The sequence below is a fragment of the Misgurnus anguillicaudatus genome, chromosome 10 (assembly GCF_027580225.2).
Source record: "Misgurnus anguillicaudatus chromosome 10, ASM2758022v2, whole genome shotgun sequence".
In the NCBI taxonomy this organism is placed as follows: domain Eukaryota; kingdom Metazoa; phylum Chordata; class Actinopteri; order Cypriniformes; family Cobitidae; genus Misgurnus; species Misgurnus anguillicaudatus.
In genome coordinates, this window is record NC_073346.2 from 19,390,539 (window position 1) to 19,418,017 (window position 27,479).

At 38.5% G+C, this 27,479-nt stretch overlaps 1 protein-coding gene across 1 annotated transcript in view; it reads right to left on the reverse strand.

Annotated features, from left to right (window-relative positions):
• The window catches only part of ddr1 (discoidin domain receptor tyrosine kinase 1), a 44,020-nt gene extending 21,893 nt beyond the window's left edge, over nt 1–22,127 (reverse strand). The window contains exons 1-3 of the mRNA XM_073872059.1: nt 21,781–22,127; nt 4,599–4,753; nt 3,066–3,168 (exon numbers count right to left, since the gene is read on the reverse strand). Coding sequence (XP_073728160.1) covers nt 3,066–3,168; nt 4,599–4,695 — 200 coding nt within the window. The 5' untranslated portion in view covers nt 4,696–4,753; nt 21,781–22,127. The remainder of the gene's footprint in view (nt 1–3,065; nt 3,169–4,598; nt 4,754–21,780) is intronic.
• Between the last annotated feature and the right edge of the window lie 5,352 nt (nt 22,128–27,479).

Sequence of the window (27,479 nt, forward strand, 5' to 3'; positions counted from 1 at the left end):
TATGTTGAAAAAGAATATAATTATAATCACATTTACATCACTGGAGACTATGTATATTGATACAAAATATACATAATCATTAGTAGTAGGTGAGTTATGGATTTTTTTCCACATTAAAATGCAGTGAAGTGTGTTAAGAACAGCTGTTAAATTGATAGTTCACCCAAAAATGAAAATTTTGTCATCATTTACTCACCCTCATATTATAAAGCTGTATAAAAAAAATTCTGATGAAACAAAGGAAGATTTTTTGAGAAATATTTGTAACCAAACACTTCCATAGTAGGAAAAAAGAATACTATGGAAGTGAATGGGGCTCACAAACTGTTTACAAATTATCTTCCTTCGTGTTTATCAGAACAAACAAATTTACACAGGTTTGTAACAACATGAGAGTGGCAGAATTTTCATTTTTGGGTGAAGTATCCCTTTAAATATGTGTCAGTGCATCTCAAATAGACAACTTTCACACTAACCAATTAAAATCTGATTCATAATAAAACCTCAAGTGTTAATACAACATTAAAGGAATGTGGAGGAAATAAGGACTCATTAGGTTGGGATGGACTCGTGGTTGAAGCTTTTTCATCAATTATTTTAATAAATCTAGAATTTGTGTGAAACTTCCTGTATTTATTACCCATAGCCATTTAATGGGGTTGCTACCCATTAGTTTGTGGCTTTAAGTTGCATTTTTATTATGTACATTTGATTTACAATACAAAAGCAGGAGTACACTATACAGTAAATGTGTTTTATACTTTATATCTTTTTATCTATTTGAGAGCATAAAACATACGGACTCGCTTTGAGCTCATCTACTTAAATACAAGTAATTCCTTTAGGCATTACACTAAAAAATAAATGACTTGATTAATATTTTTGTCTTGTTTTTAGTACTAATATCTAAAATACTTAAATTAAAGGGGACATTTCACAAGACTTTTTAAGATGTAAAATAAATCTTTGGTGTCCCCAGAGTACGTATGTAAAGTTTAAGCTCAAAATATCATAATTATAGCATGTTAAAATTGCCACTATGTAGGAATGAGCAAAAATGTGTCATTTTTGGGGGTGTCCTTTTAAATGCAAATGAGCTGATGAAATGCAAATACTGATTTGTGGAAATGGCAGTGCCTTGATTGGATATTGCAGATTAAGGGCGGTATTATTATATAATATCCCCTTTTGACATCACAAGGGGAGCCCAATTTCAATGACAAATTTTTTTCACATACAGGTGATTCTCGCGAAATTAGACTTACGAGGTGTCATGAAACATTTTGATAAAAAAAGTAATTGCAAAGTAAGAGTATCAAAATAAGAAGCATACAGTTACAAACAACATCTCTTCATGTACTATTTGGCTCATGATTTCAAATCATACAAACCAATTTTGTTGTTTTTTCCACATTTAAGGGGAAAATTTTCATTACTGCAAGGTGTCCATGACTGGATTTGGGTTCTTTGACATGGAAATATTTATAATTAAAAAATCTAAAAAAATAAAAAGCTTCAGTGCATGATATACTTTAAACGTTTACAGTAAAGAAACATGTGGTATTTGGTGATCATTGGTAAATGTAGAGACAATAATAAGGAATATAAATGTGTCCAAGAAAATTTTTCTCATCCTCCGCAACAATTTTCAATCATTGTTTAAGCCCTCAAGGAACTAACTTTTTTTTTTTTATTATTGTTGGAAGGGACATAATTGACTGTGACAAAAGATGGCTACCAGGTAAGCAGTTCTTATTTTTTCTCTTTTTGTTTGTCATAGTACCTAGACGACCTTTTCTCATAACCAAAACATGAGTTTGTAAATGCATACATTTCATGTAATTTCATGTTGCAGTAATGATAATTTTTTATAATGATAATCTAAAAAAAATGTAAATATTTCTATAGGAAATATTTTTTAAAATCTTCTAAAAATAAGTAAGTTCAGACCTTAATCTTATATGTGCAAAAAAATTGGCTTTTTAAAAAAATCTGATGCTGGACACCTTTTAAGTCTGGATTTCGTTAGAATCACCCATATACTTGCAGAGAATGGTTTACCAAGACTAAGTTACTGGGTTGTTCTTTTTCACATTTTCTAGGTTGAAAAGCACTGGGGACCCAATTAAAGCACTTTAACACTGAAAATGTCAGATTTTTATGATATATCTCCTTTAAGATTAATTTTCTTGAGCATAATGAGTCTCCTAAGAAAATGAGTTTAGTTTTTAGAAAATATTATCTTGATATCTTTGATGCTCCAAATCTCCTCATTAGGTTTCACAGAGAAGGGCACATTTTAATGAACAAATAATGGTTGGTTGCAGCCCCGTCTATTTTTCTCTTGCTATCTTGTTGTTTCTCATACAAGTTTCACACAGCTGTCCTGCAGTAATGTCACGGGTGAGAAACATACTGAACATACATCACTGTACAAGCACTGTGTATCGCCACCATAAATCCCTTCTTCAACACCTCTCAACACCCCATCAACCCCTACCGTCTAACCCTGTACTCATCCTCTCTGTTTAAGGCCATCTCACCCTTCCTTTGTTTCATTTTGCCTGTAAGCTTTTCTCCCCCCGTGCAAAATCCCCCTGCTGTCTCAAACAGAATGTGGACTTAATAACAACCACATGATTCCTCCACTGCCAAAAGACAGAAACACACAAACGCTCCTCGCTTCATTTGAGGTCAAATACTGATACCAAACTCGCGCTTCATTGTCAGCGTGTTTGTGTTTTAGCATCGTCGTCTGTGTTGTGCGAGCATGTCTGTTGTTTCTGCTACCAAGTGTGTGTGGTATTGGCTTGTATTCAGTAACATGTGAGTCTGGTCCAGACAGACAGTGCTGTAATGTCATTACCTAATGCTCTATATCAGGACACGCTCCATTACCGACATCTTGTGTAACCTAATCACGTCCCCTCATGAGGACACCAACACAAACAACCAACCATAAATCATACACTAATCGCCCAAAGAATAAACAAAATTTTTATTATTATTATTATGCATGCATTCACAGCAAGCAGATGCTGCTTTAGAAAGTTTGCACCTCTTACCTGCCATGTTTGGCTTCGGTGGAGTCGGACCAGGCGCTGGATGCGGTGATGTCAGAGTCGGGTATGGTGCCATCCTCCATGCCCAGAGCGTAGCGACATTTCGCCGTGTAAAAAAGAAAAATACTTCAGACAAGCTGTGACAACCTGTGACGCTGAATTAGAATGTAAAGCAATTACAGTAAATTTGACATGAATTGGAAACTCTGCTCCTCGGATATCAAACATAAATAAGCAGAGAATGAATGTGGAACATCATATTTTATATCTGAGAAGACCTGGAGGGGCATTATGGTGTAATAAAAGTGTTTGTGATTGTAGTTTTACACACTTAAGCTGTGCAACAACAAGTTAACACTGCTTTTGGATGTAATAATTGCTGCATTTTTGAGAAACTATCCACGTTGTGTTTATTGGAAGACACTATGTACAGTAAAAGCACAAATATGTACACTACACAATGTCAAACTTTAAAAAATACCAAAGCTGCGTTGCTTAAATGCTTTGGGTTTTTGGCCAAGCTTAGAAGTGTAGAACAATAAAGCAAAACAGACAACGTGAAGGAGTAAAATCAGGCCAGCAGAGAATAAATCTGCAAGAAAAACAGTGTTTAAATCATCTGTACTGATCATATATCATCATCATATGTCTTGCTTATGGGAGGGTGTGTGTGTGTGTTGAAGCTGAGGTGATGGGTGAGGTTTTGGGGGGACGTACTCAGTTGCTGTGAGTCATGAGATAAGAATGCTAAGGCTGGAAAACAAACCCAGCCCAGCTAGCAAGACCCTCACACACACATATAGAGTCACACTGTGGACAGGTGCCTGTTTCATTACATCATCACCCTGTTGCCAATAAAATGCAATCTCTTCCAAACTCTCTCTCTCTCTGTGACTCCTAAACTATCTCGCCCTCCCAAGCTCCATTTCTATCTATCTCCAGTTAATACAGAACAGATGAGGGCTCTGTTTTACAGTCGTGTAGGTTTTTTAGGTTTAGTCTATGACATAAATACAGTCATTTTCTGGTCTGTTTGCACCTCTGCATTTAACTCTCACTCTCTCCGTAAGAAACACATCAATAATTCAACTCGATGTCTCTCGATGAGTCTCCCCTCTTCTCTTCTTCTGTCTTATGACCAGACCGTCCTCCGTTCCAGCTTATTGCATTATACAGTACACTATTAGCAACTGGTCATGAAGGAAAAAAAACACTGTAGCCAAAACACACGGATCATGAGCTTTGATTTAGAGACTATGGTTGTATATAACAGCTTTTAACGACCCCAAAAACATTTAAACATTAATGTGACATTAAAAAACCATTTGAAACCTCAAACACCAGAGAGAGAAATGGACAGGAAGAGAAATTTGAAAACTGATTAAAGTAAATCTGACTGTAGGGTTTGTCCAGACATAAACACACCCATATGTCCACAGGTTCTGACCGCAAAACCGCATTTAATATAAACTGAAAATGTGTTTCTCACACTTGCTTTAATGTAACAAAAATAATAAGAATCAATGACATTCTTACCCGTGTCAAAATGCCAATCCAGGTCCTGGCCCACTGTCCAGGAAATGAGGAAGACAGAAAAAAAGGTAGGCAACAATGGCAGCATCTGTGTTGCCATGGCCACGGTGACACACCTGGTTACCTGTCCAGAGTTGAACTATGTTCTACAGACATACCTGAGGAAAAGAGAGTAAAAGTAAACTTAATTTCATTTAGGTCAGATGTGTGATAACAGTATCACTTGTTAATAAAATATTCATTTGAAAGAAAAATAAATTGGGTCTTTAACAGCATGGGGTTGTGGTTCTCCTTAAAGCTCTTCCTTTAACTTAAAAACATTACAGATGATAAAAACAGTACTCAAAGACTTTTTAAGCTTCTAAACTGTCTCTATAGATTATTTCCAAATGTAGGGCCCTATAATTTCCGCGATCACGGAATCGCGGACGGAATCGCGGAATTGGCTAATTAACACCGAATCTAGTATAAACGCGGAATTTTACATATTTTGATTAAAATTATGTTTTGGTGGGAGACGAACGTATGTCTGGGGGAAATGCAGACCGGGGGAAGTAAATCTGGGCGACACGCCCCCTCCCGTCGTTTCAGACCTCCTCCAAAACACTGAAACCATGGCGAAGCGGCTTTCCACGACTCTGCTTTCGTCAGCGAAAAAATTAAGAAATTCGACGCTAAGCACTTAGTTCCGAGCAGGTCTCACATGACTTTTATGTGACCGGAGAACTGTTAGTTTGGAAGTTTAGTCAACACTCTGTTCACGGTGAGCGCAAAGATACATGCACTCTCTCATCCATGTCTGTCTCACTGTACCTCTCACGTGCACGCGATCAGGCATCTGTCCGCAGTGCGAACACAAATCCTCATGTATTTGTTCAGTTTTATGCATTTCAAGCGAGCTGAGGCAAACTAACTATCCCTCGCATTTAAAATATAATCATCTGCATCATGGTGCCGCTCTCTGTCTCTCTTTCGCTCGCACGTGCAAAGAGCTGCGTGCTCATGCTGTCCTAAGTCAGATCACTATCCTGTGTATGTTTGTAAAGTTATATGCATTTCAAGCGATTGTGTATAAAATATGGATCGCGTTCCGCTGGATTGATGTGTTTAAGGCACTTCTGAAGGCACCACTGCTTTGACACCTTGTTGTAGCCTCCTGCAACAACACTAAAAAAAACAATGCATTGAATTGAGTTGTGTGTGCGGGCGGGTGTGTATGTGCGTGTGTAAATGCATCTTTTATAGTCATAAGTAATCCTGTTATCCAGTTTTTCCCCCAAATAATTTACATTTTAATCATTCACATTAAAAGGCACACTCTTTTTATGACTAAAATAAAAGTAAAGGGTAAAAATATAATTGCCATAAATCAAAACGGATAAAACGGAATTTGCAAAAATTAAAACGGAGAAAACGGAATTTGGGAAAAAATAAAACTGATTTTATAGGGCCCTACAAATGTGACCATGGACCACAAAACCAGGTGTAGGATAATTTTTTGAAATTGAGATTTACCCTACTGAAAAATCCAGCTAAGACCGGCATAAGCTGGTGAGCTGGTTTTAGCTGGTCTCCCAGCTTGGTTTTAGCTGGTTTTGCTGGTGTAGGAAGCTGGTCTAGCTGTGTTTTGGTCACTTTTTAAGCTGGTCTAGCTGGACTTAGCTGGTCAGGCTGGAAGACCAGCTGACCCACCATCATGACCAGCTTTGTCAGGCTGGGAGGATCAGCGTAAACCAGCTAGTGCCACCTTAAACCAGCTAAAACCAGATACCAGCTTATGCTGGTCTTAGCTGGATTTTTCAGTAGGGTATACATTATCCAAAACCTAAATAAAAAGGTTAGGACAACAGTGGCAGCTCGTGACTGCTCATCCGAGGGGCGCAAATTCAAAATATGTGTTTGGAGTGTCATCTGTGTTGCTCCTGTTCTAAAAATTTGTGTTTGTTGCGTCATGTGAAATCTGTGCATCACGTGTTTTGTCAAAATAAGTGCCTGTTGCACTTGTGTCAAAACCGTTTATGATAAAAGAGACGCTCACGTTCACAAAGACACTCCCTTAACAGTAAATTCTGATTACGCATGAGATTACCGTAAAACTTCAAATAATAGCCCGGGCTTTTATTTTCCCAAACCTATCATCACACCAGGCGTCTAAAAGAGACAGGCGTCTATAAGAGACAGGCTTTTAATTTAATTGTTCCAGCATGACAGCAGGAGGTTACCGCATATTACGTTTTATTTTTAATTTGAATGTGTTTAACAAATTAGTTCGTGTAATAACAACAGTCTTAAATTATTGGCAGTATAAATAAAGCAAACAATGATATGTTTTTTTATTGGTTGTTGCGTGAAATCTTACCCAGATACAACAGTGCTATTTTCTGATTGGCTATTGTGTAGCCTCTTTCTTTTTTTGTATTGGCTCGCTCGACTAGAACTCTAGGGAAGACGGGCTTGATAGAGAGAGAGAGCAGTGCGGCCAGATACATTTTAGGCGCTGCAGCATAATAAATATGATAAATAGTGTTTCCGCGTGAGAAATACAATGTGTGGCGGGAGTGCATGCATGACAAAAGACTGAAAGCCCGGCTATTATCAGCGGCCCCAAAACACTACCGGCCCACCGGGAAAAGTCCTGACTCTCCCGATTGCCACTTCGCTCGCTACTGTCATCATCACCTCAATCCTGGCGACGAAGCTTGTTGTGTTGTCATAGTGATGAGTAAAGGAACGACTGCGTCTGTCACGTGACATCTACCGGTAAGCAAAAAAAACTTTAGCGTGTTCAATCTGCACCATAGAACTGTCTTAAACAGACTATCTGACGGGTTTTAGAAGATTAAATACAACCCGAAACTAAAAAACAGACCAGGCCTTTATTTGAGACAGGCGTTTATTTACCCAAACGTGTCGTCACACAGGCGTCTAAAAGAGACAGGCGTCTATTTGGGACTCGGCTATTATTTGAAGTTTTACGGTATGTGAGTATCTGGCAAACACGAGCATCTCATTAATCATAAACGCTATGGACGCAACTGCAGCAGGCACATATTTTGACAAGACACGTGATGCACACACGATCTCTCGATGCGCATAAGTCATATTTTGAAATAAGGAACCACACACATGAAGGGCTACATACATATTGTGACGAACTTTACATCGAGCGCCCTCGAAAAAACAAGTCACCGGCCGGCCGCCACTGTAAAATCTGGAACTTGAGAGTGCAAAAAAAATCTAAATATTGAGAAAATCGCATTTAAAAGGTCAAAATCCAATGAAGTCTGTATACAGCAATGCATATTAACTCTTTCCCTGCCAGCGTTTTTTAAAAGTTTAATGCCTTCCAGAAAATGTTCTTCTTTAAATATATAAACATACACTATAACAAATTAAAGAACAGCCCCTCTGCTTTAAAAAAAAAAAAAAACGTTTCACACTACCTCTATTGGTTCTCTTTTTATCACCTCTCACATATGGGAAGGTTTCTTAAAACCTTCACATTTTGAGCAAAAAGCTGAGATAATAAAATTTTTGTGAATGGCTTTTAATAGAGATCAGATTCAGAACGATCCTCAAAACATACACAGACATACAGCTGTTTGCCTAGGGCGATACTTCTGGGTTATATAAGTTGCGGAAGAGCGCCACTATAATAGCGGTGGATAATAGATGTATTATGGATTGCCAGGAATACTCCATATTGGCAGGAAAGCGTTTTCTCTTAATTGACGAGTTAACTCGTCAATGGCGGGGAAAAGTGAATGTAAGGTTTGTTTTAGTTTACTGAATGGGGGAAGTTGTAAGCTTGTACATAAACCAAACTTGAATGAAAAATTTGTAGTCAAGTTTCTTGCCAATTTTGATTGGCAGATCTTGCTGCATCCACTAAAGTTTTTATATATTTATTTACAGTAGAAAATTTACAAAATATTTTCATGAAACATGATCTCTACATAATCATTATTTTAAGTCCATCACAGACCAAAGATAGAGAGTCATTTCCAATCTAAAAAATGTGATTTGCCATGCCAAAAGTAGGGCAACAAAATATCACAATGATGCTAACGTAATTTAACTAACATGTTTTAGTTAAAATGCATGACATGTTTTAATACTTTGCTAATTGTTATCAGCATGTAGCTACGCACTGCTAACCTGTGATAAATCTGGTCTGATGGAACAGATACAAGCACTTTATTATCACTTCACTGACACTGTCATAACATACTGCCATTCCAAAAGTTACATGTACCAACACATTTCAAGAAAAATACACACAGTACACCTTTTTTCCTTCATAAACACCAGTCCTTTCTTTGTCTCAGTGAAATGTGATTTGTGTTTGCATGTGTGCATATTGAAGGTATGGAATGAGGGGGTCTCTGTGTGTGTGTGTGTGTGTCTGTGTGTGTCTGTGTATGTCTGTATGTGAGGTGGCAGCTGTCCCTTTGCGGAGTGACAGTGCTGGTTCAGAAGTCGGCGAGAGAGACGGACAGCTGATGCACAGCTGTGCAGACACAAGGACAAAGAGATCGCAGAAAAGAGCAGGAGATTCTGAAAGGAGGTGTAGAAAAGAGGTGTAGACGAGGCAGGCATGTAAAAGAGTCGGCTAATGGAGCGTGTGTTAGCGCGATACCCTACATTCTGCTCTGTGTGAGAGCGAGCGCACCCACTGCAGCTGTCCCGAGCTCGAGACAGGCGGTGGCCAACACACACAAGCTGCAAGTGTTTCCAAAACCGAGGGGAACCAGACGGGAAGAGAGAGAAAAATCACTGTGTGCGCCAAAAATTCGGCACTGTAACGCAAGGTTTAGGTTTATTACAGTTGGCGCAAAGAATCCACTCACGTCTGTTGACTATAGGGGGAATCTTTGTCGCATAACCATGGCAACCCATCAGCAATTTCAATTATCCGAATCCGAAGTATTTGGGAGAGAGAGAGAAAATACTTGGAGATGGGTGGGGGGGCAGGAGAATAATAGAAAAGTCAGGAAATGAGAGTTGCTGTAAACGCCAAGTTTCTTTGTTCGGTTTGATTTAAAAGATCATTCATCTCCTCAAAAACTCCCCTATAATGTTCTTGAAAGAAAGACATCTGCTATATAGTCCTATTAACATAATATCTCCCTGCAGAACTGGATAAATGGGCTGAACCTCACCCGCGGATCTGGTCCAGGGGGAAAGATAGGAACTAGTTTGGAACATCGCCCATAGTTTAAACAGACCTTAAACGGACTTAAATGACTCATTACATTCACATACATCAACAATCAATCACAGCCCCTCAATCATTTTAAAGTAACTATGAGACCGAGGGTGACACAGCTTAGGTCAGACCGGATCACGACTCACGTTTTCCGTGCGATTCTGCTTTGGGGAATTTCACACAGCAAATTCTGTTATCTCAGCTCCATTTAACAAAAGTTTGACAAAGGAAACATCTAACTGATTCCCCTAAAGCTAATTCACACACAGACACATCAAGAGCTGTCGGTAATACACCTGCTGATATGGCACATTCAGAAGTAAGCAATGCTGTATGGTACAGTATAACCCTGTGAAAGATCCTCAGGGCAGAGCCTCAAGGGCATTTCAATCTATATCACATCATAAACATTCAACACATCATTACTGCTGACATTTGTCTTAATGATTGAATCTTTACTTTACTTAACCCTTGTGAGCTTTGAAGCACACAAACCTAAAAGACAAACATTCCTGTTCTTGACAGGTAATGCTGGGTACACACAAAAATGTTTTTTACATCTTATAAGATGTTTAAAATGTGATAGGCCACAAACATGAGGACAAAAAATTCTAGATTTAACCGTTTTGTGGTGTGACATGATGTGTCAAAGACAGCACACCACACACAAACAGATTTTCAACCAGAGTCTCGACTGTGAACACAGGAAATCTCGCAAAAACTTCAGAATAAGCATGGCGGACAATATGCAGGAAGAAATTTCAATAGTTTTTGGAAGGGACAAGTCAAGATAATCGGGACATAGCTAGGATTGTCAGAAGGGGGAAATCTGCCCAAAATCAGCCCGATTATCTTTTGGTGTGTACCCAGCATAAGTGAAGAATTATGAAGAAAATTTCATATTTGACTCCAAAAATCATGAATAAAATCAGAAAACTACATTTCCATACAAAAAATTTAGACCTATTTTTTATACTACAAAAAAATGAAGAGTTTCATTGCAAAACGAGATAAATCCATTTTTTTACATTTTTGTCAAAACATGTTTATTATTATGTTATGTCATTATTATTTTGTTTTATGGTGTTACTTAGCTGTTTTTTTTTTAAGTTATGAAGGTTTAAATCAAAACAAACCAACTGCAGTTGAATTGAAATTAATTGGAATGCACAACCAAAAAACAAGATTTCTGAACAATTAAAAAACGGTGGTTATCTCATTTTGCAACGAAACTCTTCAAATATATATTTTTGTAGTTTAAATAATATATATAATATATATTTTTTCGTTGTAAAAATATATTTTCATTTTAAAAATTTAATTTTATGTTTTGTCTGCTGTTTATTTTGCCATTAAAAAATGTCAAAGGCCCAGTTTACACTTGGTTAGGATGTATTTTGGTCAATTGGATCACAAGGAGACGATACTAAATAGAGGTGTAAATTGGGTCTCTGCCTACTGATGCCCAATGTGTAATGTACCATGTTTACATCGGTCCTGACTCCTAGCGTGAGCCCACAGTGTTCAGCGCAGTCTTTAGCCAATCATTGCTTAAACAAAAACGGCTGCTCTGTTCCTTTTTTTATGTTTGTATCATTTAATTTTGCAAATGTGTGAAGTTGTGCAAGCTTATTGCGTCCGTTGCCCTGACGTATTTGAGAAAGCCCTTACATATACATCTACAAAACGTTATGCCGCATGGTTACTAACAACACAAGCAGCCGTACATTATACATCTCACATTATATTTGTGTGCATCAACTTAAATCCGTAATTTTTCCCGCTGTTGTTTTAATGAAAGCAGAGGGATTCACTCATTGACCATCCCCTCGAGGTAATCAGGACAGAAGCGGTTAAAAGTGGACAAAGGAGACGGATTAAAACACCAGGTGTGAACTGAACTGAGTCTCTCTCATCCACTTGTGAACAGTTTGACCAAAATGGATCTTAATAACAGGTGTAAACAGGGCTAAAAAGTTACTAAAGGAGAAAAAAATTTGGAATGAAATCAAGCTGTTGCAGGCTGGATTCAAACCTGGGTCTCCTGTATGTGAAGCTAAGCACATTGTGTCTTTAGTATGTGTGCTAACCACCAAGCAATGGCTCAGAGAAATCCTAGTTCAAATTTGCATTAGTCACACATTGTCTTACGTTATCGTTATTTTATCAGCATTACAACATTACAATGTGTTATTTAACAATGATTGAGTAAAACTTTTTTCAGTCCACTGTATGAGTCTGTTGTGAGTCCTGCTGATCTCTGCCAGGCAGATAAAAAGTTTCCAGCCCTTCGGTCCAAATCCACAGAAACAGCAGGTGATTTCATGTTAGATGAGAAGCAATGGTGAGTAACGACCGCTGTAAAGGACAGCACTCTTGGCTCCATTGTTGATTTTCTTTCCTTTTCCTTTGGGCCCAAGCGACCTATGACTCTCTGGATCAAAGCGATTGGCCGCCGGAGAACAACAGTGTTTTTAAAGAACGGAGAATGTTTACGCTTGGGCACGCGATTTTCACTGCAAATCATGACTCGGTGTGCGTCAGTTGCCGGAGTGACTCAGCCGCACCGATGAGGCGTTTCTTTGGCAGGCCGATTTGAGATGACCGTTAGCTTGTGAAGAATGTGTGGTGGACAAAAAACAGGAAATAAGCATTACTTACTTGATGAACATGAGAAGAGTCAGAGGGCAATGGAAGGGCAAATGACACAGAGCAAAACGAATAAAGAGACGGAAGAAAAGAACCGGGGGGAAAAAACGAAATGCAATGAAGGTTAAATAATAGCAGGAAGGTTTAGTCACTTTACGAGGGGGGAAAATTTTATGGCAATTGTCTGGAGCCTGTCAAATTATCAAATGATCATAACTGCTGCAATTTAAACTGCTCATTCAGTACCTGATCTGCATAAAAACACTCATCCAAAAGACAATCTGTGGCTTTGATCTGCCAGGTACATTTTGCAGTTTGTTCTGGTAATAAACACTTTAAACTGACAGTTCCCATGGTACACCCAGACCATTTATACAAAAAGCCCAATCCACCTTTCAATGCACTCAACTACAGACTGAGAAAATCACCCTCTTCAGTTTCCTGATCCTTGGGTGTACTAAGATCATGATATCAAACGTAAATGTGTTTTCTCAGATGTGTTGATCTGACGGATCACATCTCCAAATCCACTGGGAATCTGGCAGATTCACTGCCAGCAGCTAATAGTCATAGTCCATTTCATTTAATAAATCCAGAAATCCCCTTTTGTTAAGAAAAATGATTTTTAAGTAAGGAATGAATAAATGCTGATGTGAAGCTTACTATATGGCTACTTGCCACATGAACAAGTAATTGAACACATAATATTTACTTGAAATATTTCATCAGCTCATGTAGAATCAATTCAAACTTGGCATGAGAAAAGAGACAGTGGAGTGAAACATTAAACAAAGAAGTAGTACAAGTCAAGATGATTCACAGTACCCAAATGAGCGGTGTGTTATCAGTTTTATCGGTTGTTTTCAGGGATAACAGACCTAAGAATGTCACAACTGATTAGAATCAAGTATTTCAGACAAGTGTGTAATAATTCAAATTAAATATTATCAGAATAAAAGTCAACTTTATAACTAATAAAAACTAAAAATATTTTTTTTAGCTCATATATATATATATATATATATATATATATATATATATATATATATATATATATATATATATATATATATATATATTTAATGTACATAACAACTCCCCTAAAATTGCCAAGAGTGACTTCTGTGTGAACGCAAGCACGTCCCGGAATTGATCCTGGGATGGGGACCTAGTAACATTGCGGGGATCAGTCCCATAATGCGCCATGTTTGAACAAAAGGCAGGAACGCAGTAAGGGGTGTGTAATAGCGATGATGCACATGTCGTCACAATGACATAGGCTGTCCAAAAATCCAAAGCATTCGAAGGAATGAAGGCACATCCGAATCCAGTGTTTGGTTTATTTCCTGTCTCCTGAGATTATCGTCTTGTCCCACAATTCTATGCATGGGGGACTTGGGAGTGCGCGGAAAATGTGATTGGTCGAGCCTGGTCAAGTTTGAATAAATAAAATGGCTGCCAAGAAAACAGCTGGAGCACAAATTTAGAGTAAATAAGGCTACATTTACACTTTTTACACCTTTTGGTTGCATTTCTAGTGAAAAATGTATATTGTAGTTTGCAAATATGGGATTAGTTATCACAAAAGCACTATCTGTTTATAATTCAAACAGAATTCCGTTACGCTGCCTATGAAGGCTGTCTGAATGCGTTTCCCGGAGTTGCCTTCGTGCCGCCAAAATCATTGCCTCATGAGTCATTGAGGCAACAAGTCAGCTCCCTTAATTTTCAGACGAGGCCGATCAAGTCATGTCTACAAGCTAGAAAGAAGCAGAAACCAAGGAGCGCCTCACTGCTGAAACCAGCTTAATGAAATGATACGCCATGCACTAGTTTATGATCGAATCAGAAAAAAAGCCCATGTATGGTTTCTCTCTCAAAAGAAATCCAAGCAAACTTAAGACACTGCGAAAAATATTCCACCAGCTACATTACATGTCACGTCAGTGTCCTTACAGGATCTTTATGGGATTATGTGTGTGAACAAACTCCGATTCCAGAATTTCCATGTCAGTGTGAATCAACAAAAATCAAATGATCCTGGGACAAATCTCCAAGCACAATTTTCCTGGAATCTCTGTTTAAAAAGGGCTATTCAAGTATGGAATTAGGGTAGGGGTAACTTGTTTCTTTAAATACATAATGCCACCAGAACAGTATGGCATCACCATGTGAGAGTTTAATTAAGTTAAACCCTGAGTTTGAGAGTCTGTGTGATAGTCGAGCTGTCGATTCAGTCACACAAGTCTGTGAAGCACACACACACAAAGGCTAAAGGGCAAGCAATATCCAGAGATGAATAAAAGTGATGCTTAAAAGCTGAGACCCTTTACCGGTCTGTTGCTCAAATTGCGCTTTAGATATTCACGAGCAAAATGAAAGATGACTGAAAGGTCAAACCTGAGCAAATGTTTAATTTTATACATGAATTATTCACAACAGGTAAAATGAGGTGAACGCATTTTGAACAGGGCATTTCAAGAAATGAGAGAAAGGAATGGAGGGAACAGGTCAAATCCGAAGGCGTAATGTAAAAGCGCTGTGAGCATCAGTGATGTATGCCCAGAATAACACCAAGCCAAGTGCTTTCTCAAAAATCTCCCTATGGAGCTCAGCATCAGTTTGCATAGTTTGCATGACATGTCTTCCAACTGTTTGATCCATGCAGATATCACAAAACCGCAAGAAGTAAAATAGCCCAAACAAGCAGAAGGGTGTTGATGCAATAACAAGAATACTAATAAAGTATATAAACCAAAGACAATGAAAATACTTTAAAGACACTGAAGTAAAGGTTGACATGCAGGGCTTGTTTTTCTCTAAAGTGTTTGACAGGCCAGAATCAATCAGGCAAAGAAAAAAACAAGCTGCAGCTTTGATGTTAAACCTGCCTGTTTTTTATGAACAACTTTCTAAAGCTTGAAGCTGTAACACAAAATAACGTTGTTTGAAATAGGTGCACTTTAAATGCTTTTACATTCCATTACACCTGCAAGAGTAAAGGGGATCGCACACTGCAGCGTCGCGTCCAGGACAACTCGAAGGTATTGTAAACCGGAAGTGCACGTTAAATAGCACAAGCTTCGTCTGATGGCGTCTACTTCAAAATGTAAAATATACGTTAGCAGCCAATGTTAATCGTTAATGATTTGGGACAAATATGATGTTATTTAATGTTAAACTATGTGAGTGGCGCTCTGTGGCGCGACAGGGATTTGAACAACTTCCTGGGTCACAGCTGGGCGGCGCGTGCATATACTCATAGAAAACAATGGCTGCGTCCGAAAACTCTAAATTGCTGCCTTCTGAGGCAGCTTTCCAAGGCAGGAAGGCATAAAGGCATGTCCGAATTCAATGTTAGGTTTATTTCCTGTCTCCTGAGATACCTATGCGTGGGCGTACAATAAGAATGTGATTGGTCAAGCCTGGTCGAGTTCGAAAAAATAAAATGGCTGCCAAGGTAGCGACTGGAGCACAAATTTTGTCTAAGTAAAGATAGATTTTCACTTTTTACACCTTTTAATTGCATTTTTAGCGAGAAATTAGTATTGTAGTTTTCAAATATGTGATTAGTTATCACAAAGGCGCTCTCTGTTTATATTTCAAACACGCTGCCTTTGAAGTGTGTCCGAAAGTCTTTCTCTGAGCTGCCTTCATGCCTCCGAAGTCATTTCCTCATGCGGCAGCGAGGCAACGAGTCACTGCCTTGAGTTTTCGGACGCAGCGAATGTGTTCGATTTTTTGTGTGATCCCCTTTAGAACTGATTAGAGCGATATGTTAAAGTCCGCTTGAAGGTATCTTCATTTACCTCTGTTATCGATTAGTCTTCTTCTTCAGTTTTAAACAGCCTGCCCACTGTTAGGTAATGTATCATTTCACCCTGTGTGAATCAATCCGTATACACACTTGAGTTTAATTTGTTCAACTCTCTGCAGTCCTGAGACAGCGCGTTTGTTTAAAGCTGGCTGCTAGGAGCAGAACAAGCTGTAATGTTTTACTTTGTGGTTGCCCCTTAAAGGAAGTCATTAGAAAGCAGATGCCTTATGTAAGAATGATTCATGAAGCTTTGTAGAATGTAATCAGCACTGATGACAGGTTTCATTAAGCCTTAAGATATAATAACACCGATTTCTTCAATCACTTGTTTAGTACATAGGGAATATTATCTGTAGTTCATGAGTAATACATGCACATATTACAATTATTGACACAAGGGAATTACAGATGATACTTGTAACTTAACCATTAATCATTTACGGTACATTTGCATTTAGCATTTTCTTATGAAACATTCCTGGTTAATTTACAATTGACAGTGCATTACATGCCATCAAAAATTTAGCTTGAACATTTATATCTGTCAAACACTCCAATGCTTTTTGTAGTGTGGCCAATGTAGCATATCATGTAGCTCTGAGGATTATTTCTAGATCTAGAAATCTAAATCAAGAAACACTGCTGTGTGGTGTTTTAATCTAATTATTTGTTGCAGTAAGAACATGCATCATCCATATACAAAGAAATGGCAAAATGTCAATCTCTGAATGGTTTAAGATATTTTAAACTTTAAAATGTATGGGTTTTAATGATTTAACTACCGCTTCAGTTCAGAGGGTTCAATTCATAAAAAGTAAATGATTGGTTAATCTAACACAGGCACAGGAATGTCATACTGGAAGATCCCTAGCAAAAGAAGTCAACAATGTGAATCACACCCAAATTATGTCTAGCAGCCCAATTGTTTTCTTTATATATTAAAACCTAGACGAGCATTGTGACTGAAAAAATGAGCACACACAAGCACTCATTTGTGTCTCTTTGCTAAAACTTTGATTATACTCACCTAAAGGATTATTAGGAACACCATACTAATACTGTGTTTGACCCCCTTTCGCCTTCAGAACTGCCTTAATTCTACGTGGCATTGATTTAACAAGGTGCTGAAAGCATTCTTTAAATGTTGGCCCATATTGATAGGAGAGCATCTTGTAGTTGATGGAGATTTGTGGGATGCACATCCAAGGCACGAAGCTCCCATTACACCACATCCCAAAGATGCTCTATCGGGTTGAGATCTGGTGACTGTGGGGGCCATTTTAGTATAGTGAACTCATTGTCATGTTCAAGAAACCAATTTAAAAAATGATTCGAGCTTTGTGACATGGTGCATTATCCTGCTGGAAGCAGCCATCAGAGGATTGGTACATAGTGGTCATTAAGGGATGGACATGGTCAGAAACAATGCTCAGGTAGGCTGTGGCATTTAAATGATGCCCAGTTGGCACTAAGGGGCCTAAAGTGTGCCAAGAAAACATTCCCCACACCATTACACCACCACCAACAGCCTGCACAGTGGTAACAAGGTATGATGGATACATGTTCTCATTCTGTTTACGCCAAATTCTGACTATACCATCTGAATGTCTCAACAGAAATCGAGACTCATCAGACCAGGCAACATTTTTTCAGTCTTCAACTGTCCACTTTTGGTGAGCTCGTGCAAATTGTAGCCTCTTTTTCCTATTTGTAGTGTAGATGAGTGGTACCTGGTGGGGTCTTCTGCTGTTATAGCCCATCCCCCTTAAGGTTGTGCGTGTTGTGGCTTCACAAATGCTTTGCAGCATACCTCGGTTGTAACGAGTGGTTATTTCAGTCAAAGTTGCTCTTCTATCAGCTTGAATCAGTCGACCCATTCTCCTCTGACCTCTAGCATCAACAAGGCATTTTCGCCCACATGACTGCCGCATACTGGATGTTTTTCCCTTTTCACACCATTCTTTGTAAACCCTAGAAATGGTTGTGTGTGAAAACAGTAACTGAGCAAATTGCTTAAATCACTTTTCTTTCCCATTCTGACATTCAGTTTGGAGTTCATGAGATTGTCTTGACCAGGACCACACCGCTAAATGCATTGAAGCAACTGACATGTGATTGATTGATTAGATAATAGCATTAATGAGAAATTGAACATGTGTTTCTAATAATCCTTTAGGTGAGTGTACATTACCTCAGAAAGTATTAAAAAGTATTCATTGCAAACTATTGTGATACGCATATTTGCAATATGCACCTCTGCAATATTTTGATAGTATTGCTGTGCAGCTCTAGTCCTCGTAAACCAAATGGCTTTAAAAACATACTAAATTGTAATATAGAGAAAGTGACAGTGAAATGATAGATGAAGAGATGGATGAATAGATAAACGATTCAAAGTTAATGCTGGGACAGAAAGTGATTGACGACAAAGAAGAAGCGAATGTTATATGAAGTAAGACAGGTTGCTCGAGAGGATAAATTACAGCGGTAAGAAGGGAAAGAGTGGGAGAGGTACAGGGTGTGTCAAAATCCTATTTAATAGATGTTGTCTGATGTTAGTTTAAACTCACGAAGGCATTTCCATTCAGTATGCCACCCCTGTCTCTCCCTCCCTTTCAATTCTCATTCAATCTCTCTATCACCACCAAGGAGTTCAGACTGTTTACAAAGATGTGAGCATGAAAAAAACCTGCGCACCTGTGGACAACAACTCAATGCAACAGAAACGTTCAATAAATGAGGCCGGGGAAATCTGAAAAGGCACGAGAAATGCACAGTGAAGTAGTTTATAATCCTAAGACTGAAAGCAAAGACTTACCCCCCTGAGCGCAGAGTTCTGGGGTGAATTCTCCACACCCGATGGCAAACAAACTCATAATAAAGCCCATACTGACCAAATCAATGCCTTCAACCCCCTCTGCGATGTTTGCTCAATGTGTGCTTGCCTACAAAACAGTCACACACATTCCTCCGTACCACACTTGAAACTTGGTCCCCTCCCGTGATGACACAGCACATCTCACTGCGCTTTCATTGTTCCTTTATTCACAAGTCTCCAAAAAACCCTCTTGGAGAGAGTGAAGAAAAAGAAAGGGGTGAAAAGGGGGAGGGTGGATTTTTAGCTACATGGTGCATTTATTTGCATCTCTTCATAGCAGAACATGGCTTTGTGCAGACTATGCATTATATTCACAAGATCCTAAACCCATTTAGGGAAACGCACCTTACGAAATTTACCACAACAGTGTTCCACCATAAAATTTGATTGTTCTTACATGTTAGTGCAAAACCCCTGCTGGGAAATGAAACAGCTTCAACCTGCCTAGGTTTGTTTATTGGTCTTTCGTTTCCCAACCTGGCCAGGCTGATCTGTTGGCTGGTTTAAGAGGGATTTGGGGAATTCTTCAGATGGTTAGGATGGGATACGAACTTGCCAAACTATACAAGTACCTGTTTGGACTGTGAGACCATTAAACCAGTAGATTTAGCAAACCGTCTTATTCTAAGTAAAGACATTGTTTACCACCAGGGTAAACTGTGTTAAATTGGTATTAGCCAACCAAAACTATTTTGTCTACAGCAATAACTTGTAGCATTGCCATTTTGGAGGAAACAGTATTACAATGGAAAATGTATGCAAGTGCACGAACCCTAAGCAATTCATTCCACTTCTTTTAGATTAAAAAACATATTGGGGTCAGTTTTCCAGCCAGGATTGGGCCTTAGTTATATTAGGACATTTCAGTAGATTTTACAAACATACCCTGTAAAAAAACATTATTTGTGTGCATAATAATACAAAAAGCAAGCTGTTTTCAGTTAAGACAATTGAAACATGCATGCACTTTGAGTCAGGGACCAGATTTATGTCCTGTCTAGGAAACCCACCCTTAGTGTTTATGTGTTTTTGTCTTGTGTTATGAATATAATAGTCCATTGCGATCCTATAGACAATATACAGTTAGTACCCTACTAAAAAAAACAATAGACACATCACAGAAATTCTACTGGTTTTATTGGTAATTTTAATGGTTCTAATGGAATATGGCCCAAAACACACTACAGTGTATTTGGTCTTTGTTGTTCTCTAATGGTATGTATTGGTTCTATGTATTGGTTCTAATGAAATATGGTCCAAAAAACACACTACAGTGTAGTGGTTTTAATGGTAAAAGCTAATAGTTCGTATTGGTATTTTAATGGAAACCATTAGAATTTTCTGTAATGGTTTTATTGTTTTTTTCAGCAGGATAGTGCTTTATGAAAAATGAAAAAGTATTGAGCTGAATTTAAAGGAACAGTATGTAAGATTGTGGCCAAAACTGGTATTGCAATCACAAAACTTGTGGCTAAAACAGGTACTGCAATCACACAACTGGTGGCCAATACCCAAAATGACAACATCAGCATCAGTTGAGGGCTGCAACTCCACTTTTTAAATGACAATATCCTGGCCAGACCACTGTTGTCAGTGATATAAGTATTTGAAATGAAAATTATTTCTTAATGTCTAGTGATATATCAGGGCCATTTTATGATTAATTGATATACATTTCTTACATACTGTTCCTTTAAGTATTGCATGACATGTACAGGCTTGTAGCATGTAGTCACACTATATAAACAGTAAAGTTGCTCTTATTGAATGATCCGTCCATCGGCTCTCTCGCAGCTCTGAGGTCACCCTCGCGACAAAGGTCACGGGGTTAACAACAGCTCCTCACGTAACTCCTCGTCAAAGTCACACATAGTAAAAAAATCTTTTATTGAAATAAACCATTCAATTCCATTCAAGTGTAACTGCCTACACCTCAGTGATAATGTTATGAGTCGCGCGGATTGAAGAGATCTTTTGAAACGGTTAACGTTAAGTCTCCATCTTCTGACGTTACATTTTCACTTTATAATTCATGCACGTTCTCTCGAGTGGTTGTTCAAGAGAGCTTAAACAAAATGCCACCGGGACACCATTCATAAATTAGGTGACAATAAACCTAGTGGTTTTACGCAATGGTCAGTCAGTGTTGCCATGCAAATAACGTTAACGTTAGAGTTAAAAAGTGAGATTGCGGTGGCTCATAAACTGTTAACTGACGCGTATGCCATGGTCACAGGTGGGTAAATATACCACCAGACCAGACTAACCCGCGACGATTTTAAAATTAAACGGGGTTTCCCGTTATCATAACCAAGAACCCGTTAAGTTTAGCTGTCGGGTGTGAATAACAATCCTACCGTAAACACACAAACAAACACCACCGCACAAGGAGAATTCCCGCTAACGTTACCGTGGCAGACGTCCAAACCCACCATATACACACCGAGACTTCTGGCCGCCATACACGCTATAAGTTTTCCAACGGACCGATATATGTTTCATGATCTGTAACAACTTTAGTTTACCAGAAAGTCCGAAAGACGAAGCACGTCTGAGAATTCATGCATTAAAATACAGTCTGCTTTAAAATATGTAACATGTAGAATAAAATGAACATTTTATTTTCACTTACCTAGAGATCTGGTAAAAGACGTTTCAAATGTGTGCCCTTTTTATTCCGAGCTGTTCACTTTGACAGGTTGTTTTCGCAACACAAGGCAAATAGTCCAGCGCAAGTCTCACAACTTCGTGCTTACAGCCCCGAAAGCATAAATGAACAAACCGAGGCGACTGAAACTTTTTGAAGAAAGGCAAGTTGTATGCCCCACTGTCGAGTTTTGTTTGTAACCAGGAATGGTCACTCTACATTATGAGGAAAAATGAGCGCAAATTATGAGGACGTCTTTATTTATTTCCCAATCACGGCTTCGCTCTGCCTGCGTTCATGCGCTCCTCAGACTCTCCCTCTCTCTCTCTCTCTCTCTCTCTCTCTCTCTCCCTCCCTCTCCCCTCAGGGCTCGCAAACCCTACCAGGTGCTCATCTACATAACTGCACTAGCTGCGTCCAATGGCTGACCTCGATCAGGTGCCTGCTTAAATATTTCATGAGGCAATTGGCCAATCCGCAGAGAGTAAAGAAAGGCGCCCGTGACCTTACCGAGCCGCTGTAAATGATACCTGGCGCGCACCTCTGAGAGCAGTGCTTGTCCTCTGTTACAGGAACGCGGAGATTTGGGGAATATGAAATTTAATAGTGCTGGAAAGGAAACAACAGGATTTACAACGTTAACCCTTTAGAGTGTAATCCATGTTTTGGTCGGATATTCAAGAAGTGTGTGTGAAATTTTATAGATTATTTAGATTAGTGTTTCTCAACCAGGGGTACAGGGCCAACTAGGAGGCCACAAGGTGACTTAAAATGATTTAAAATAAGATGAAGCAAGCATTGACATATAACAAGTATACATGTTTCTAGTTATGTCAAGTTCAATAACATTTTATTGAGGGAAAATTTAAGTCAATAAGGTTAAGAACCTCTGCCCTTAATGTGTGTCGGGACTGCCCCCTTTGTAGTGTTAAAAGATTACATTATTACAGAGTACGACTAAAGCAATATACCATTATGTCCTAAGGCAATACAGTAAAGACTACTGTTAACAGACTTAAACCTTCGCTCTCAGAAGCAATGAGTTTAAATAACAAGCAAGAGAAAAGATGAAACGGCATTAGTTTCAGACAATTCACACGCTGTGCAGGTTTCTGAACATGCACAAACACTTGAAATGGAAAACACAGGTGAGTGAAAAGCGATATTAAAGATAAATAGGACAGGCAGATGTGGGTGGGTGACTAAAAGCGAGAGCTATTCCACAGTTATGTGTTGCTACTTGCCCATCCATTGGGAAGAGAAGCGAAATTGGAAACTTGTTGGCAGTCATTCAGTTACACCGAGGTAAGGAGTGGACCGAGAGACAGAACTCTACCTAGCGTGTCAATATTGTCTCTCAAAGCGTAATGACCGCAGCGTTCGTGTATGAGCATGTGTCTGTGCAAAGTTATGGCTTTTTATGCACAGAAAGAATTCACACAGAGAAGTTCAGGGAAAGTGAGAGCAAAAGAGCACATTTACATGAAGAGAAAAAATAATATTTAATACCCCAGGCATGAAATCACGAGAGAGGTGTAGGGAAAGAGAAAGATTTGAAACTTTGATTTGTAAGGAAGAAGTTTGGCACAAAACAGTCCTCTTCTTAGCTTGTTATTTTGTCCTCTTTGGTGTAAAAAACAATGATGCATTGCCTGGTTTAACCTCGCATATGATTAACTAAGCTTTTAAACACACGCACACACTCAAGCACTTTGAATGGTTAAAGACTCTGACCTCAATCTTTAGTTTTTCTTCACATTCTAATGAATGCAGCAAAAGTTAGGATACATTTAGTGATGTTATGAGGCAACTAATCTTTCTTGCTTTATAATGAAAATCAATACTGTGAAGGCCAATTTCACCACAGTGCAATAAAAGCCTGAGGGGTTGTCCTTGGGCAGAGTTCACCTGAATGCCACAAGAGAAAGGATCCATTACTTTTCTTCTCTGTTAGAAACTGGGATTGGTGATATGGCAAGACGATCGCCTCATCTACTTTCTTCCCACTTGCTTTTCACTCCCTCCCTTTTTACCTCTGCCTTTTTGGCCTAACTTTGTGTGTCGCCCTGGCAACCTCCAATCCCCCTGTAATGTTGCAACAAACTTTGCACATTGTTTCATTTGTTTCCACTTCTTGCACTGGACTTGTCCCTCCCTTTCTCTCTCTCTCTCTTTCTCCCTTTCCCTTCTCTTTCTGAAGACAAGGCCTATATTACGCATGTTGTGTGACTTTTTAAACAGATCTCATCAACAGCTAAATTTCTCTTGTTCCTCTCTTGCTCTTTCTCTATTGGATATAGATATTTATTTTTAGCAGGCCTGATCATATGGAATTCACCCTGAGGGATTGATAAGTTATAAACTTATGAACAAACACAGTTGAACAATGGGCAGAAGTGATTCTTGTTACAAAGGAAGTTCGAATGAAGAAAGAAAGATAGGCGTATGGTAGACAGCACTAGAAAGTCTAATTTAATCAGAGTTTCCCCGCCGGAGAATCTCATTTTAATGGTATTATAAATTTATGTAGATTTATGTATTAAATGTAACGCTGATCCTCGGCAGGCAAGAAGAGGAGGTCGTAAACAACACATATGCATGCACATCCCCTCTCTACACACACACACGCACGCACGCACACACACACAGCTGTTGAGGGCAGAGCGGCTGATCACTCTCACAATGTCAAGCCTGCAGAATGTGGGGAAGACAGAAACTAGCATTCCTCTCATTCCCTTAAAGCACATAATCTGTCTATCTCTCTCAAACCTTCATTCTGCGTCCCTCGCAGTACCTCGGTTATAAGCTCTTAATGTCACGCACATAAATTTTACCCCACCTCCACTCTCTCACATACACACACGTTTGAAGAATGCCACGATACTCTCTGTTCTGCCCTCGGTGGTGTCCTCTTTCAGTATGGCCGGCTGTCTCAGGGGCCTTTGGTTTCTTTAAAGTGTCATAACAGAGTAAAACGACAGAGATAATGTGTGTGTGTGTTTTGTGAAATGAGATGAGTCACATTTGGTGTCTGAAGGTTCAAAAGAATTTGCGACTTTTGACTTCATCCTGTGTGTGTAATGCTGACAGACAATGACAATGACAGAGAGAGAAAAAGAGATTCCCCCAGGTGTTACAGTATAATTACATCTGTTAAAGTAACAAATACAAATCAAAAGTCAAAGATCTGGCAAATATTTACTTAAAAAATATATATATATAAATAAAAAACCAAATATTATGAATTACAGTTTTTTGTTATATATTAAATAAATAAAAATGTACATAAATAAAAACCCAAATATTATGAATTACAGTTTTTTTGTTATATATTCATTTTGCATATTTGTAACATAGTCTGTGAAAATCCATTCATTTTTGTGTTTTACCATTTTGCACATAAAATCATCATATAAAGAACATTCTGTGAAAATATAACTTATTTTATATACTTATAATATTTTTAAATATTGACTGAGTACGGCCATGTCAGATATTACAAGTAAGGTGAAATCAATGATTGAAACCAAACTTCACTAATCTCAGAATGATTATGGGACTTTAGTCTGAATTTTACAGATTTGAATTACTGACCATTTTAGGTTGCTCTCTAGGTGCTTTTCAAAGAGGTGAAGGTGTCAAAGGTCACACACAGGGTTAGGTTGCAGCCGCAAGCGGGTGCCTGGGTGGGGGTCAGAAAGAGTGTCAGTTCTCTGATCTCTTTTTTGGGGTATTGGTAGTTAAAATGCACTAGGCAGTCCTTTATCCTCAACTTCCACTGCTCCAACACTGATATCAGTCACCTCACATATTTTGAGGACTGTTCTGCTTGATGCTTCAGTGCCCTCAAAGATCTAAAGTCTGTCAAACTATCATTTTAGTCTGGACAGGATAGCACAAATCCAGACTTGGACTGCCTGGAGGCTATGCTTCAGTGTTACAAGTTCAAATAACCTCCTAGCCTGGTAAGTAAGTTCCTGAGCAGTAAGAATTAGCCTGTAATTTTTTATATTGTAAGGCTTATTTGCATAAACATTTTTAAATCATGGTCTACTACACCATCTATTTTGAGCAGTACAACTGGGAGCAGTTTTCTGGATAGGGCATATCCTAGTCCCAGACTAAAATGCATGTTTGAGCTGCCTTAATTTGAAAAAAAAATACTTGCACTGACATATCTTAACATATATCAGTGCCATTCTTTTGTCTCAACATGCACACCAGTGTTGTTTTTTATGAGGTATGTTTGTAAAAGCTACTTTAGATATCCTAACTAAGACCTAGTCCTGGATTAATCTATAACCTGTCTGGGAAACCGCCCCTAAGAGTATTATGCGGTTTGTGACGTCAAGACAACATTACCATGACCATGGTCTGGATCAGAATCTAATATTATCCTCAGTTGTCCAAATAAAGAGCTTGGATGCAAAACTGAAATGCTTTGATCAGGCACTTATGTTTAGGTTCAGTAATTTCACTTAAATGGCACAAATTTTATGTAACAAATTTGTCTTTCGCTGCAAAACCCTCTAAGTGCATGCACAAGTTTTGAGTCATTCTTTTGAAAAAAGGGAAAAGGCTCAAAATTCAGTCAATATCCTTATATATTCGGCAAACATCCTTTCATCGTGATGTATGTGTGGCATTTAGTGGATTCTGTCAACAAAGCATTATTTCTGAATGGCCTGGAGTAAGCAGATTTGAAGATAAAGTATTTGATGAACATGTAATGCGTGCCAAGCACATTTAATCAATATCATTATCTCATTTTTGACAAAGGTGACATTCAGCGGCTTTTTGGCTTCTTTTTACCTGTTTTTTAACATTTATAAGCTAAACATAGTACTGTAGTAACAGATTTAACAACTATCATTATCTCTATATTCTTACAATACTTAAAATAAGCACAAAGTATATCCTAAACTAGTTTGAAATGATGATACTGATGTAGCATTTAGGTCAAAATTATACAAAAACCCACCAATAACAATTCATCACTAAGCATGCCTGTTTATACAATACCAATGTTATATTTGAATTCTGATGTTTCTGTGCCGCTGTCTAGGTTGTTTTTAAGGAAAAACTCTTTGGAAGATGCCAACAGATCCATGAGTGTGACTGCTGGCATTCTTTTGAAGATGCTAATTGCATTTTTGTCTGTCTATGAGTTTGTCATGTGGTTACCAATGGTTCAACATCCATTATAAACTTCATTAAGACTCAGCAAAGGATTTAATGTCCCAACACATACTTCTCTGGTCACCCTATTATCTCATCAGAGCCCTTAACATGAAAGGAGAGAGGTAAGGAGACACTGGGAAAAAGACAGAGACAGACCGACAACTGTTGCTGGATCAGACAGCCACTACAGAACACAGTTTAAGTTTCACTTCCTCTCTCCCTCTCTTTTTATTTTTTTACTGCGAATAAACATGTTTGTCATTCATTGTAGTGATTTTGAGAAGTTTATGGCCTAATTCATTAGTTCCATTGTTACAGTCTCATTGTCTATCCTAATTACAGGATCTTACTTTCAATCTGTCTTCTTGACTCCCATACACCCTCCCCTCCTTTCCACATCAGACATTCTGTGCAAATTACTGTTATTCTCTGTCTGTGCAGTGCCCGATGATAATAGTAGTTGTGTCAGGGTGTGATGATCAGGTAGTTACATTTCAACAGCC